This window comes from Aulonocara stuartgranti (genome assembly GCF_965226115.1).
Source record: "Aulonocara stuartgranti genome assembly, chromosome: 3".
Classification (NCBI taxonomy): Eukaryota; Metazoa; Chordata; class Actinopteri; order Cichliformes; family Cichlidae; genus Aulonocara; species Aulonocara stuartgranti.
The window spans coordinates 20,022,734-20,039,187 of record NC_138941.1 but is presented as its reverse complement, the minus strand read 5'-3'; the positions used below and the strand labels follow the sequence as shown (position 1 = coordinate 20,039,187).

General features: G+C 40.6%; 2 protein-coding genes and 1 long non-coding RNA gene across 3 annotated transcripts in view; all 3 read left to right on the top strand.

The window, feature by feature from the left end:
• The window catches only part of LOC309701558, a 49,456-nt gene extending 42,836 nt beyond the window's left edge, over positions 1–6,620 (top strand). Inside the window, exon 2 of the long non-coding RNA XR_014275101.1 lies at positions 4,941–6,620. This is a non-coding gene — a long non-coding RNA (uncharacterized lncRNA). The remainder of the gene's footprint in view (positions 1–4,940) is intronic.
• The window catches only part of LOC309700493 (uncharacterized protein), a 2,098,293-nt gene that overhangs the window by 348,315 nt on the left and 1,733,524 nt on the right, over positions 1–16,454 (top strand). Inside the window, exon 16 of the mRNA XM_082524046.1 lies at positions 15,656–15,832. Coding sequence (XP_082380172.1) covers positions 15,656–15,832 — 177 coding nt within the window. The remainder of the gene's footprint in view (positions 1–15,655; positions 15,833–16,454) is intronic.
• The window catches only part of LOC309700558 (protein NLRC3-like), a 191,047-nt gene that overhangs the window by 105,970 nt on the left and 68,623 nt on the right, over positions 1–16,454 (top strand). The window lies entirely within an intron of this gene.

Sequence of the window (16,454 nt, the reverse complement as noted above, 5' to 3'; positions counted from 1 at the left end):
TTGTATTTCTGCCAAGTATTATGTTTCCTCTAAGATATTGCAGTTCTGCTAAGTTATTCCATTTTAGCAAACTTCTTTTGCTTCTGCAAAGTTTTTACAATTTCTGCAACTTTTCAGCTTTTTCAGCTACTTTTTGCATACAGCTTCAGCTTTAAGCATCCACACTGCATTTTCGCAGGAAATGCAAATTTTTCTAGTTATTCTTCAAGTTGCTTCCGTACACTTTTCGCCGTAGAACTACTTCCACAATTTTTGTGCTATTTTCACCGTTCAAATTTTAAACTATTCTGCTATTTTTGCTCTTTCCGGCTATGACTTTTGCTATTTTTTGCTATTATACTTTTTAAAATATTAAGCTTTTTTCCTTTAATTTGTCCCATTGAAATGAATGGGAAACTTCAGCAATTCTGCTAAAATTTGCTTGTTTTTGAAACTTAACTACTTCCTCATACTTTCACCTAGAACAACCATTCAAATTTTAAAATGTTCACAAATTATTGGGCTATTCAGGTATGATTCAGCTTTTTCAAATCTTTTACTGTTTTACTTTTATGCCTCTTAAAGTTTTGAGTTGCAAAATTGTGATTTTTCACAAAATACATGTGTTGTTATGGTTGCTATGCTCTTGGCTTCCAGTGTGCCACTGAAGGTTTTGCAATTTTCACTTCATGTCCGAACAACTTCCTGCTACTTGCTCAATTTTCACTCAACTTCCACAAATTATACATCAAAACGTAGGTATTTTTGCTGGCTTTCAGAAAATGTCACCATCATTGTTGTGGGATTTATAGAATTTTGGCAAATCTCCTCAGACTAACACAAGGTCAGAAAACTCTCCATATAAAGTCAATGGAGAGTTTGTTCAAAATCACCGCTGCATTTCTGTAATGAGAGGCATATTCGAATCGTCATATCTCCTTAACGAAGCAAAGTTAAGACATGAGGCTTGTCCCGGTATATCTTCAGACACTCGTGACGCTCACAATTCAAGAATTATTTTCTCACCTATTACCGTTCTGAAATGAGTTGGACTTGTTTGAGGGTAGGAAATTTGTCTTTCGCTCAGATTTCTTCAGATTTCAAACTGTGGAAATGAACCACTTTTTTCTCTCGTCATAACTTTTTGTTGGATTTCCACAGAGACCTGAAAATTTCCATGATTGTTCACCAAACCCTGCTGTCTCTTACGGTGAAAGAATGATATCGATACTCCAAATAGATTTAGAGTTAGAAAGCGTTGTTTGAGGGCAAGTCAAGGCAGTTTTTGCTTCGCTCTACTCAGTTATGGTGCATTAGAAGTCAAATATCTTTAATAATTCATATTTTAATGATAAATTGTAAACACTGGAAGATTCCCCCATCTCTTCTGAACAAAACGGTGTAAGAATGACCGCTCTAGCCCCTACGGTTAGGAAATTATTTTCATTTGTTTGAGGGGAGTCCTCACTATGAGAAATAGGCTGCAATAATCCTGTGCCTCTCTGTGCTGCGTGTGTAAAAAGAGGCACATGTTTTGGCGGGAAAAAGTACACAGGCTCTCTGATTGGTGGATTCAAATTCAGCAGCTCCCAGGCTGACCTAGAAACTTACTTCTCTCTCCCTGTGCATTTTTTTGCTGATTTTTTCATTTAACAAGTATATTTGAGGGACCCTCAGCATGTTCAGCATTTTTTCAGCTGTCCATTTTGCTTTTCCAATTTTTCTGTTTAACTTATTACTATTGTGCTAAATAATACTATTTCTGCTATTTTATAAGATTTGTGCCTAATATAGTATTTCTGCTAAATTACAATATTTCTGCTTTTTATACTATTTGTGCTAAAACATAGTATTTCTACTAAATGTAGTATTTATGCTTAATCATACTATTTCTGCTTTTTATGGGATTTGTGCCTAATATAGTATTTCTGCTTTTTATAGGATTTTTGCTCAAACATAGTATTTCTACTAAATGTAGTGTTTATGCTTAATCATCCTATTTCTGCTTTTTATAGGATTTGTGCTTAATATAGTATTTCTGCTAAATTATAGTATTTCTGCTTTTTATAGTATTTGTGCTAAAACATAGTATTTCTACTAAATGTAGTATTTATGCTTAATCATAGTATTTCTATATATTTCTGCCAGGTCCCCAGGCAGCCAATCCTCTGTGAGGACTGAGAAATTCAAATTTTCAAATCAGGGCCTGCACGGCTTCCCAGCCAATCATATATGTGTCCTGAGGCATTCAAATTTGCATATTGGGGCCTTCATGGCTTCTAAGCCAGCCAATCATATCTGAGGGCTGAGGAATTCAAATCCACAAATCAGGGCCTGCACAGCTTCCCAGCCAGCCAATCATGTATGTGGGCTCCAGCCATTCAAATTTGCATATTGGGGAATTCGTGGCTTCTAAGTCAACAAGTCATCCATGTCATATATCTCTAAAAATTCATATTTTAATGATAAATTGTCAACACTTGAAGATTCCCCCATCTCTTCTGAACAAAACGGTGTAAGAATGACCGCTCTAGCCCCTATGGTTAGGAAATTATGGTCATTTGTTTGAGGGGAATCCTCACTATGTGAAATAAACTGAAAGAAGCAGGTCTATGTCTCTGTGCTGCGTGTGTAAAAAGATGCACCTGTTTTGGCGGGAAAACGTAAACAGCCTCTCTGATTGGTGGATTCAAATTCAGCAGCTCCCAGGCTGACCTAGAAACTTAGTCCTCTCTCCCTGTGTGTGTGTGTGTGTGTGTGTGTGTGTGTGTGTGTGTGTGTGTGTGTGTGTTTAGTGGGAGAGAGAGGACCCTGCCCTTATTTGACAGCATGTCATTGTAGGATTTAAATTGAACATAGTTAGACTGGTTGACTGGATTAGAGCCTTTGTTTGTGTGTCCCTCTGTGCATTTGTGTTTCAATAAGTTATTACTATTCTGCTAAATCATAGTATTTCTGGTACTTTTCGGTACTTGTGCTAAATACAGTATTTCTGCTAAATCATACTATTTCTGCTTTTCATAGGATTTGTGCTTAATATAGTATTTCTGCTAAATTATAGTTTTTCTTCTTTTTATAATATTTGTGCTAAAACATAGTATTTCTACTAAATGTAGTATTTATGCTTAATAATAGTATTTCTATATATTTCTGCCAGGTCCCCAGGCAGCCAATCCTCTGTGAGGACTGAGACATTCAAATTTTCAAATCAGGGCCTGCACAGTTTCCCAGCCAATCAAATAAGTGTCCTGAGGCATTCAAATTTGCATATTGGGGCCTTCGTGGCTTCTAAGCCAGCCAATCATATCTGAGGGCTGAGGAATTCAAATCCACAAATCAGGGCCTGCACGGCTTCCCAGCCAGCCAATCACATATGTGGTCTCAGGCATTCAAATTTGCATATTGGGGAATTCGTGGCTTCTAAGTCAACAAGTCATCCATGTCATATATCTCTAAAAATTCATATTTTAATATTAAATTGTCAACACTTGAAGATTCCCCCATCTCTTCTGAACAAAACGGTGTAAGAATGACCATTCTAGCCCCTACGGTTAGGAAATTACGGTCATTTGTTTGAGGGGAGTCGTCACTATGAGAAATAGACTGCAAAAATCCTGTGTCTCTCTGTGCTGCTGCGTGTGTAAACAGATGCACCTGTTTTGGTGGGGAAAAGTGCACAGCCTCTCTGATTGGTGGATTCAAATTCACCAGCTCCCAGGCTGACCTAGAAACTTACTTTTCTCTCCCTGTGTGTCTGTGTGTGTGTGTGTGTCTGTGTGTGACAGAGAGAGAGAGAGAGAGAGAAAGCCTTTTAATGGGATGATCTCATTCTAAGATTTAAATTCAATATATTCAGACTGGTTGACTGAATTGGATCTTGTGTGTGGGTCTCTCTGTGCATGTGTGTTTCCTCATGTGTACATATTTGTGATTGTGTGGCTGTAATAAATTTTTTTGCAGATTTTTGTCATTTAACAAGTATATTTGAGGGACCCTCAGCATGTTCAGCATATTTTCAGCTGTCCATTTTGCTTTTCCAATTTTTCTGTTTAACTTATTACTATTGTGCTAAATCATACTATTTCTGCTATTTTATAAGATTTGTGCTTAATATACTATTTCTGCTTTTATAGGATTTGTGCTTAATATAGTATTTCTGCTAAATGTAGTATTTATGCTTAATCATACTATTTCTGCTTTTCATAGTATTTGTGCTTAATATAGTATTTCTGCTAAATTTAGTATTTCTGATTAATTATAGTTTTTCTACTAAATCATAGTACAGTATTTCTGCTTTTTATGGGATTTGTGCTAAAACAAAGTATTTCTACTAAATGTAGTATTTGTGCTTAATCATACCATTTCTGCTTTTTATAGGATTTGTGCTTAATATAGTATTTCTGCTAAATTATAGTATTTCTGCCAAATTATAATATTTGTGCTAAAACATAGTCTCAATTTAAAATTACAATATTCATAGTTCATCACAGTGTCTCTGGTAAATCACAATATTTCTGCTCTGTTGTACTATTTTTCTAAATCATAGTGTTTCTGTAATGTTTAAGTATTTTTGGCTAAATATATTCTTTCTGTTATCTTATACTATTTCTCCTAAATTCTTGTATTTTTGAGAAGTTATCATGTTTCTGGTAAGTTACAATATTTCTGCTAAATTCTGCTATGCTATTGTATTTCTGCCAAGTATTATGTTTCCTCTAAGATATTGCAGTTCTGCTAAGTAATTCCATTTTAGCAAACTTCTTTTGCTTCTGCAAAGTTTTTACAATTTCTGCAACTTTTCAGCTTTTTCAGCTACTTTTTGCATACAGCTTCAGCTTTAAGCATCCACACTGCATTTTCGCAGGAAATGCAAATTTTTCTAGTTAAAAATATGTTTTCACTTAAAAAAGCATGAGCACACTGGTGGATTACAGAAACATGAAAACTGGTTAACAGTAAAGTTAATTTAGGTGTAAACAAAGTGTCAAACATACTTAAGTAGAAGGACTGATGTTTGTGTTAAAATACCCTCTTAAAGCTGAAATACTGATTCAACTTTCTCCAAAAGTTGATTCAGTTCATCTGGACGTAGCGTTTTGTGGGAGAAACGTTTCGTCATCATCCAGGTGACTCCTTCAGTCTCAGCTGACTGCAGGTTTCCAATCTTATAAACAGGACATTTGCATGATGACTGAAACCTGCCCACTGAAGGAACAATGGGCTGTGAGGTCAGTTCCTTAATCTTAATTATGCAATTCTCATGACCATTGATCAACAACCACTGATCAATGGTCATGAGTCCCATTCACAGAGAGTTGGGGAATGGCTGCAATCACAGCATGTAAGATGGTGACAGATGTACCCTTAGGCCCCTCCTCGATTCAGAGATGGTCTTTCCCTTTTCACGTAAATGGCCTCCTTGACTCCGCCTTCAAACCAGCGTTCCTCCCTGTCCAGGATTTTACATCCTCATCATTGAAAGAGTGTCCACTGGCCTGTAGGTGTAAATAGACTGCAGAGTCCTGGCCTGACGAGGTGGCTCTTCTGTGTTGTAGCCAGAGGTTGTTTGGTTTCCCCGATGTATAAATCCTGCCAATCGTCCTGCACTTAACAGCGTACACTATGTTACTCTGTTTGTGTCGGGGGACCCGATCCTTGGGGTGGACCAGTTTTTGGCGCAGCGTGTTTTGGGGTTTAAAAGCCACAGAGACCCAGTGTTTAGAAAAAATGCGACTCAGCTGCTCCGACACTCCTGACACATATGGGATAGCTACAGGTTTTCTCTTAGGCAGCGGTTGTCCTTCTCTCCTGGATCGACTGGAACTTTCTTTAGGAGCCTTTCCAGCTTTGACAAAAGTCCAGCTGGGACACATTTACGCTACGTCCAGATGAAGAGAATCAACTTTTGGAGATTTACTTTCCTGGATGATTGAGAATGCATCAAGACGTTCCTCCTAAAGTGTTATTCAGAAAAATGACAAAAAAAGTTTTAAAAATAAGGATTAAAATATTAAAAACTATGTTTTTGAGTTTCCTGATGTAGCACAAAAATATATGAACATAACTGTATATAGGACAGATATTTCACGGTTCTTTTAGGCAGCACCAAAAAACAAAAAGACTATTTTAAGCTGTCTGAGGTAGTGAGTCAACATGTCACACTGGGTCAAAGGTCAGGGAGTAAAAGTGTGTTTTAAAGGAGGTTTAAAAGCAGCGAGTGAAGGAGCCTGTCGAGGTAAATCGTTCCATAACTGATCAAATTCAGTTGGTGGACCTCTGTGTGAAATCAAGCATCTGGTTCACAGAGAGGATAACCCTCACATGGGCTGTACAACATTATATAGGGAGACATTGTATTTTTATTTTATTTTTTATTCCTATTTATTCTATTTATCCCCTTTTGTATATTTTATTTATATCTGTCTCTGTATTTATATGTGTGTGTGTGTGTGTGTGTGTGTGTATATATATATATATATATATATATATATATATATATATATATATATATATATATATATATAAATAACAATTCTGTAACTGTAACTTCGGTCGTTGCTGTGCTTTTTGGAAGTCGAATTTCCCAGAGGAACCCACCCGAGGGATTAATAAAGTTCTATCTTATCTTATCTCTTATCTTATCTTAAAAACAGAGATTATCGTAGCCATCGCTCTCTCGCATGGACGTGGCAGTCTTGCTGTCTGCTGCGAATCCTCCCCGTACCTCCGTGACCTCGTCTGGTATCTGCTCCCTCCTCTGTAAGAGGACAGTAAAGGAAAACACGTCTCTGCCTAGTCTTGGAAATCTAATCTTATCATCCATTGTTCTTCTAGGGCCTCTTCTTCTTGTGGCCTCAGCTAACTGCTAATATTTAAATGGCTAACATTAACATGTGTGCCAGCCAGGTTAACATTTATGATGAACTATGATGAATTAACTGATGTTGAAACTGGAGCTTTACTGACCTCTGAAATTCCTCCTAAAGTGTTATTCAGTGTTGTGACAGTCAGCTGCTTCAGCTGCTGCTGGGATGGGCTGTGGCAAAGAGAACAGAGAAAATCCAAATCAGTTTTTCTCTGAATTAAAAGGAAACAACAATATATTCTACATGGTGAAACTGATGGTTTCTGGTGTTTGGGTCTGTTTTTCTGTATTTATGCAGATAAAGTGTAAACTCAGATGAATTATACCATCAAATGTTAAAGGAAAATATGAGGATGAGTGTCTGTGAGCTGAGAAGGACGTGAAGCGAGCAGTTTATCCCAGAGCTGAAGCTGCTCTGTGTGCAGAGATGAGCTCAGATTCCTGCTGTGATTGATCAACAGTCACAGAAATGTAGACTTGTAGTTATTACTGCAGTATGGTCACAGCAGATACTGATAAACATGTATTATGAGGATGGATGATCAAGTTTCTCACTCTCTCCTTTAAATCTCAGTTTTTTTCTTCTTCACAGTTTATCTGTTAATTTATTAATGAATAACACTGAAAGAGTTTCTGTTATATTTCCCCTTGAACATCAGCTTATTAGGGCGGCATTAGGAAATAGCCCCCCTCCAAAGAATGAATAAATGAATGATGATAATAATAAAATGATTCAAAAGCAGAGCTCAGAGTGGTAGAATGGTCAAACATGGATCCACGGGTGGTTCAACTGCATTTGGTGACGTGACTAAAGCAAATCTTTCAAATAATCCCACCATCAACGGGATGTTGTCTCCTTTACTACGGTTACTTTACTTGGTCACCGTGTGAATTTGTTTGAAATGAACCAAATTCTTTTATTTGTTGGTTGTTGCATATTTAACCTCTACAGTCAGGAAAGGAGGAGATGAGGCCTCAACAATGTTGGGTTGTAGCTGTGGTTCAGGTTAGAGTGAGTGTCCATGGAATAAATGTAAGTCAGTGAACTGGAAACATGACTGTGTTCAAACTTTGTTTTCCTTTTTATAATGAGTCTAATCAAAGGTGGACAGAAGTATCTCCACTTTGACTTTTCTGTGTCACCATCAGAGCTTCTGCACAGTGTGGAGAAAGATCCAGAAGCAGAGCTGGACTGCAGACAGCCAGTCAGAGCAGCTGTGTACAAAGTAAGACTGAACATCTGTCTGCTGATGGACTCATTTCTGAAAACTGGACTTCTTGTGTTGTTCAGACATTGAAGAGTTTTCTTTCTCTTTAGTCTCGTTGTTTTTCTTTCTTTCAGCAGATGTTGGTCTGCAGGAGGTTTTAGATGAACATAAGATCAGTCTGAGGAGGAGATGTGAACGTGTGACTGAAGGAAGTGATGAAACAGGAAGTAGAACACTCCTCAACAGGATCTACACTGAGCTCTACATCACAGAGGGACAGAGTGAAGAGGTTCATACCCAACATGAGGTGAGGCAGCTGGAGACAGCTTCCAAGATGGACGCCCTCCATGACGCTCCAATCAGGTGCCAGGACATCTTTAAAGCCTTACCTGACCAACAGAGACCCATCAGAGTGGTTCTGACCAACGGCGTGGCTGGTGTTGGAAAAACCTTCTCAGTGCAGAAGTTCACTCTGGACTGGGCAGAGGGCTTGGAGAACCAACATGTCAGTGTGGTGGTTCTGCTTTCATTCAGGGAGCTGAACCTGATCAGAGATGAGCAGTACAGTCTTCTGGAGCTGCTCCATGTTTTCCATCCAACATTACAGAAGGTCACAGCAGAGAAGCTGGCTGTCTCTCAGCTTTTGTTCATCTTTGACGGCCTGGATGAAAGCAGACTTTCATTGGATTTCACCAACAGGAAGCTGCTGTCTGATGTCACACAGAAGTCATCAGTCAGCCAGCTGCTGACAAACCTCATCCAGGGGAATCTGCTTCCCTCGGCTCTCGTCTGGATAACTTCCCGACCCGCAGCAGCCAATCAGATCCCTCCTACACGTGTTGACAGGCTAACAGAAGTACGAGGCTTCACTGACGCCCAGAAGGAGGAGTACTTCAGGAGGAGATTCAGTGATGAAGAGCTGTCCAGCAGAATCATCTCCCACATGAAGACATCCAGGAGCCTCCACATCATGTGTAGTATCCCAGTCTTCTGCTGGATCACTGCTACAGTTCTGGAGCACATGTTGACTACAGAGCAGAGAGGAGAGCTGCCCAAGACCCTGACTGACATGTACTCACACTTCCTGCTGGTTCAGACAAAGAGGAAGAAGAACAAGTACCATGAGGGACATGAGACGAGTTCACAGGAGCTGACGGAGGCTGACAGGGAAGTTCTTCTGAAGCTGGGGAGGCTGGCATTTGAACATCTGGAGAAAGGAAACATCATGTTCTACCAAGAAGACCTGGAGCAGTGTGGTCTGGATGTGACAGAGGCCTCGGTGTACTCAGGAGTTTGTACAGAGATCTTCAAAAGAGAGTGTGAGATCTTCCAGAAACCAGTCTACTGCTTTGTTCATCTGAGCATTCAGGAGTTTCTGGCTGCTGTCTACAAGTTCCACTGTCACACCAACAGGAAGACAGAGGTGCTGAAGAACTTCTTGGGACAAAAATACAACGAGTCCTCTCTGGATGATTTCCTGAACAGAGCCATGAAGAAATCCCTCCAGAGTAAAAATGGCCACCTGGACCTGTTTGTTCGCTTCCTTCATGGCCTCTGTCTGGAGTCCAACCAGAGACTCTTAGTAGGTCTGCTGGGTCAGACAGAGATCAGTTATGGAACCATCCAGAGAGTCATCATCAACCTGAAGTGGATGAACAGTGATGAAATCTCTCCTGACAGAAGCATCAACATCTTCCACTGTCTGATGGAGATGAACCACCTCTCATTATTTCAGGAGATCCAAGAGTTCCTGAAGTCAGAGAACAGATCAGAGAAGAAACTCTCTGAGATCCAGTGCTCAGCTCTGGCCTTCATGCTGCAGATGTCAGAGGAGGTTCTGGATGAGTTGGACCTGCAGAAGTACAAAACATCAGAGCGGGGACGACAGAGACTGATTCCAGCTGTGAGGAACTGCAGAAAGGCTCGGTGAGTCCAGATGTGATCATTAGCATCATTGATCAGTGTAGGTTAGTAGTTTAATTTTGAAAATAAAATCAGATTGTAACCACAAAGTGTTTGTGTCCGTACGCTGCAACCTTCCACACCATTCCTTTATTGTACAGACTCAGCAGCAGCTCCATGGATCCCAAATCCAAGAGTGGAGAACAGATTTGAAGTGTGTCACATCCATGCAGTCACAGCTGTTTCCACCATGTTTCCACTGATATTGATCCTGTTCAATGACACGTTTCATATCAGTGAATATGTTCTTTAGGACGTCCACTGACATGTTTAAGTGTCCTGCTGGAAATCACTCAAATCATCCATGAAATCCATGAAAAATCCTTTTAGTGTTTCTAACTTCACCCTCTGTCCTCTCTCTCTCTCCATCCTCCTCACTGCTTCTTTCACTGATAATCACACAAACATCGTATTCAGCTACAAAATAACACAATAATATCATCTGATGATCATTATTATAAGAGCAGGATCCATATTTGATATCAGAGTAACACACTGCTTGGTTATGTGCAGTCATCATCAGTGACTGTGGGTCAAACAGAAGCTCTCTGATTGGTTGCTGACCTTGGTCACCTGTCCACTCTCACCTGTTTGTGTTTGCTCTCTCTTTGCTGTCTCCATCCTCTCTCTCCTTTCTCTCCCTCTCTGTCTTTGTACGTCACTCAGGTCCAATGGAAACAGTGACCTTTACAAACCAATCAAAGACAAACTGATCCATGTCAGGTTATAACAATATTCAAAGTGAATACAGGCTGCTGCTGGACACAGACAGGTAACATCATTTTGACTTGCTGTCACCTGGATCTGGACTCATAAACACTGAAGCCCTGAACAGGAATACAAATCATTTTCTGCCAACTAGCAACACACCAGCAGATAATGGCTCAGAAAGCTCAAATGAGCCAATCATTTCTGTGTTTAGTTCCCCTGAAATCAGATCTGATATCAGCAGCTCTGAGTTCATTCATCATTATTGTCCAGTGATGAGATTTCTGCTCCGTTTGGTAACAGTCAGCAGGTTTTTCCTGCGTGTGGACGTGAACAGTCGTACCTGACAGCAGGTAGCAAACAGAGATCATCTTTCCAGCTGGAACTCTTCACTGAGCTGAACTCATTCAAAATGTTCTGGAGTCAAAACAGGAAACAGTCCAAATGTGTGTCTTCACTCTGACTCTGGATCAGATCTCAGTGACAGACTGTGGACATTATGGAAGCCTAAATGTGACACCATCTTCCTCCTTCATCTGCAGATTAAAGCCAAACAAAGATTCTCATTAAAAGTCTGCAGGTCTGAGAGAGACTCAATCGTTGTGTCATGTCAAACACAGTAAGAGGAGCTGAAGCACAGATGTGAAGAGCAGATTCATCAGATTATGACCTCACTCTGTTTTGTCTTCATATACATTCAGTCTGTGTTTATAATGCAGATTTTCTGCTTTTATAATAACACATTTTATATTTTCTATCATCACAGACTGACTCAGTGTCGACTCTCAGAATCTCACTGTGAAGTTGTGGCCTCAGCTCTGAAGTCCAACCCCTCCCATCTGACAGAGCTGGACATGAGTGGAAATAAAGACCTCCAGGATTCAGCAGTGAAGCTTCTGTGTGCTGGACTGGAGAGTCCAAACTGTCGACTGGAGACTCTGAGGTGAGTTCACTGACTGCGGCTGTTGTTGTTTTTCTATATTTCATGTCTTTGATGTTTGAAACTTTCTTCAGTTCCTAAATGTTCAGGATGTGTCTGAAGACAAATGTGAAGAAGTTTGAGTGCTTTCAGAAATGTTGTCTTTCCAAACGACTGAACAACAGTTTTTCCTTTTGGCTCCAAACAGAAGTGACAGACTTGAGCAGGGTTCATTTAAAGGCTGACAGAAGTGGAGTGGTGACGGGGAGATGTTTGACAGGACAGTGTTTCAGCCTCCACAGGTTCATGTTGTGCTCCATCAGTCAGTGAAGATGAAGTCAGTGCTGATGAGGCTGTAGAGTGTGTGAGGGATGTGAATGAGGATGATGAAGATCTGATGATAGCAGATAAAAACAGGCTGCAGAGACTTTGAGCCATACAGGGCACACAGTGTGTGTACAGAACAGCTGAAATCATTATGGAGGCCTCACTGGAATATGGAAGCATCACAGTACAGCTTCAGTGAAGCATTAAAGTCTCTGATATGAGATGAGAAATGAAGCAGCCAGAGCGTTTTCATGAGTGGAAATCCACTGTGACTGTGAGCTGCTGCTACAGCCTCCAGATTAGCCAGCAGCTCATCCTGCTCAACATTTCCTCACCAACTTTAATGGAAGTGTGATGTTTTCAGCTGGAGTGATGGTCAGGGTGGCCTCCCTCTCCTCTTCTTCTCCTCTTCTTCTTTCATTTGTAAAGCCACTTCTGCTGCTTTCATTCATTTGGAAGTCCTGTAGCTGAGTTTGGGAGAGACTAACAGCCTCGGCAGCAGAGGGGAGAAAGGCTGTAACACCACCACTTTACTCTGTTCTACCTGTCACATCATTTTATCAGGAAACAAATATGCTCATGTTTTTACTATGTTTGTCTTGAAGATGTAAGAAGATCACATGGTGCTTTTTATTATTGTGTTGGTTTGTTTCCTGTCTCTTGGATGGAGCCCAGCTGTGCGTGGCCCCTGGGCCTGTGGTCAGAGTGTGTGCTGGATAATCCGGCCCAGGATGAGGCCAAACTGACATGGGATGAAATTTCTGTCACATAATTGAGCTTTGTGAGAAATGTACGACTTTAATGTGAAACGTTCAGAGTTTTTTCTCTTGTTGTGTTTGTTTGAAGCTGCTTCCTGTTGGCTTCAGCTGTTTGGAGTTTCCATTTTCTAAACTTCTACATTCTGAACCTTCTTCAGCTCTGAACAGATGATGAAACACTGAATGATTTCAAGCTCACACTTTGTCTAATAAACTTACATCTTTCATTCTTTATACAGATTGAGTGACTGTGGTTTGTCAGAGATCAGCTGTGATTATCTGGCAGCAGCACTGAAGTCCAACCCCTCCCATCTGAGACAGCTGGAGCTGAGCTCCAACAACAACCTGCAGGATTCAGGAGTGAAGCATCTGTGTGGTTTCCTGGAGAGTCCAGGATGTGGACTTGAAACTCTGAGGTCAGTCAGCATGTTTTAGTTGTGCTGAGATGAATATGATGTGAAAGTTGTGCTGACACTAAACTGCAGACATCAGGCTGATATTATACTGATCCACACTGAGGATCTTCATGGTAAAGTCTGTTTTCTTCTTCTCTGGTTTAGTCCATTGACTTCAGCAGAACAATGTTCACATTTCAAACAGTGAGACTCAACGTATGGCCCGCGGCCCACACGCGGCCTGCCCACCTTTCCTGATTCAGAGAGAGGGGACCCTGATTAACTGTGTAGTGTTCTTCCTCACAGTTCTAAGTATCAGACACAACAATGAATAATCCACAGCTGACTGTCTTTAGCAGGTCAAAGGTCACGGCACACAGCAGGCAGTGGGAAATATTATAACTCTGATCATTTATCAGCACATATCCATATGTATAAAAACAAAGCTGACACTGTGAGACTTGATCAGAGGTGTGATCATCACAGCAGAGGCCTTTGTGTCAAAGTCACTGAGGATCAAACAGAAACACATGAAGCAGATTTTCCTGTTCTGGCTTTTTATAGCAGATAACCTTCAAAATATTCTGCAGTCCATCAAAAACTGAAGCAAACCATGAATCAACATGTGAACATGAGCTGATGCTGCTGAAGGGAAGCAAAGTTACAGAGGTTTGATTACAGACACAGCTGAGAGTTTGTAATCTGTCATCATTTTAAAAGGTTTACATTTCTTCAGTATTGAACAGCAGAAATGAGGCTTTGTTTTCGGAGGCCGACAGCAGTGAACACAACAGCAGACTGGTGCGTAATAAGCAGTGAATAATGCAGGAAACAGATTTTTGAAGGTAAACTGTTCTTGAAGTACACTGAGAGAGAGAGAGCTGTGCAGGAAGTAAACGTCAAAGTCAGAGAGAATTCATGACGATGTTCATCAAACGTAAAGCGTAGTTTGGATCTTCTTCTGCTGCTGGTTCAGTCAGTTTTGGTTGGAGACAGATTGTTATGGCCCGTCTAGGCACGGCCAAACCACAACATAAAGGGTGATCCATCCCCGTCCAACCCCAAGCAGCACGTCACACACTTAATACTTTGTAACAGTGATTCATTTACAATGAGTGCAGTTAAACAAAGGAAGGGAGCACATTGTAACTTCAGGGTGAACCTAAGGCCAAAACAACAGACATAAGGTAGCCTATCTCAGGAATAAATACAACTTACCTACGCAAAAGAACTAACTCAAACGACAATCACTTTCCTCCCTGCCTAACAAAAACAGGAGAAAACTGATCAAACAAAAAGGCGGTCCACCCCTACATGCTCTTACATTAACCAACATAGTGACACAGTTAACGGTCTGCCGGTTGGGTTGGGCCAAGGATGAATGACATGGCAGTCCCTGGCGGTATCTTCTTATCTGCTGCCAGCCATCCACCCTGGATGCACCAATCATGGAGGAGCACCTGCACACTCAAATTTACATATAATTACGACAACAGTCGTAACACTGATGAAACCTGAAGCTTCAGGATCTGTGAACTGTCCACTTTCAGCCCCGACGGCGTGTCCGTGTCCGTGCCGTCGAGTGAACGATCCACGCTCTGTGTTTCCATCTTTGTGTGTTTAGCTGCTCTCATTTACTGTTTTATCCTCTAATGCTGGGTAATATCAGCTGGTCCATGTGCAGCTGGCTGTGAGGCTCAGGGAGCGTCTACAAAGTGCAACACTGAAAGAACATCATCCATAAATATTGAGTAATAACTGGACTCTCATACAGCGAGACTCAAATGCCTTTAAACATCAGCTTATCCTGCTGATCCAAGTCCAACACTGAGTTTGTAAAAACATCTTTGTCAATCATTTTGTTTGGTTTCTGAGGAAAATGATTCAATAACTTGCTGCTAATACACAACATTTCATCATATTTCCTCATAACCCTCTTTTGTCTGACCATTTGATCCCATTTGAATTTGCAATAAAGGATCCACAGAGTTTGCTGACAATAATGACAGTAGATGTTTGTGTGAAAGTGCTGGAAGCAAATGAGTGTGTGATGTTCTTTCAGTGTTGCACTTTGTAGACGCTCCCTGAGCACTGGTCTCACAGCCAGCTGCACATAGAGACCAGTGTTGTTAGTCCAGGTCAGAAGATGACTTGTTGGAATGAAAATGAGCTTGTAGTTTGTCTGCTTTAATAATGTGACTGGAAAAAGGTGTTGGACTTCAAATATGTCCATTTCTTTCACACTTCACCTTTAAAAGTGAAGCCTTGTGGTTCCTGGAAGGAAAAACACGACTTTTTCAAGTCTTTGTCCTGTTTTTATGATAAATTTACGACTTTAATGTGAAACATTCAGAGTTTTTTCTCTTGTTGTGTTTGTTTGAAGCTGCTTCCTGTTGGCTTCAGCTGTTTGGAGTTTCCATTTTCTAAACTTCTACATTCTGAACCTTCTTCAGCTCTGAACAGATGATGAAACACTGAATGATTTCAAGCTCACACTTTGTCTAATAAACTTACATCTTTCATTCTTTATACAGATTGTGGAGCTGTGGTTTGTCAGAGATCAGCTGTGATTATCTGGCAGCAGCACTGAAGTCCAACCCCTCCCATCTGAGACAGCTGAACCTGAGCAGGAACAACAAGCTGCAGGATTCAGGAGTGAAGCATCTGTGTGGTTTCCTGGAGAGTCCAGGATGTGGACTTGAAACTCTGGGGTCAGTCAGCATGTTTTAGTTGTGCTGAGATGAATATGATGTGAAAGTTGTGCTGACACTAAACTGCAGACATCAGGCTGATATTATACTGATCCACACTGAGGATCTTCATGGTAAAGTCTGTTTTCTTCTTCTCTGGTTTAGTCCATTGACTGCAGCAGAACAATGTTCACATTTCAAACCTTCAAAGAAGAAGAAAAATCCTCCACTGGATAATTCACTGTGAAACTCTCCAACTCTTCATTCCACCTTAAAGTCTGTCTGACACTGAAATCCAAAGCAAAATGTGCGTTTGCTTTACAGACAGCAGTCCAACACAAACATACACACATCATCCAAAACACAGTCCAACATCCAAATCTCCTCCACTGCCAGCATGAATGATGGGAAAGAGAAGGAGGAACACTCTGACATTCAGGGTTAGAATGAGTTTCATGAAGCAGACTGTGAAGATCAAAGCTGCATTAGAAAGCTTACATGAATGAATGAGTGGACAGAAGTGGACAGAGATCATCTGAAGCACTTCAAAGGCTTTAAATCAGCACATTTCTCTTTATTCTTTATCAACTCTGTTAGTTTCTCTCAGTTTTCTGTGGAATGAAGCTAACAGCAGGCTAATAAG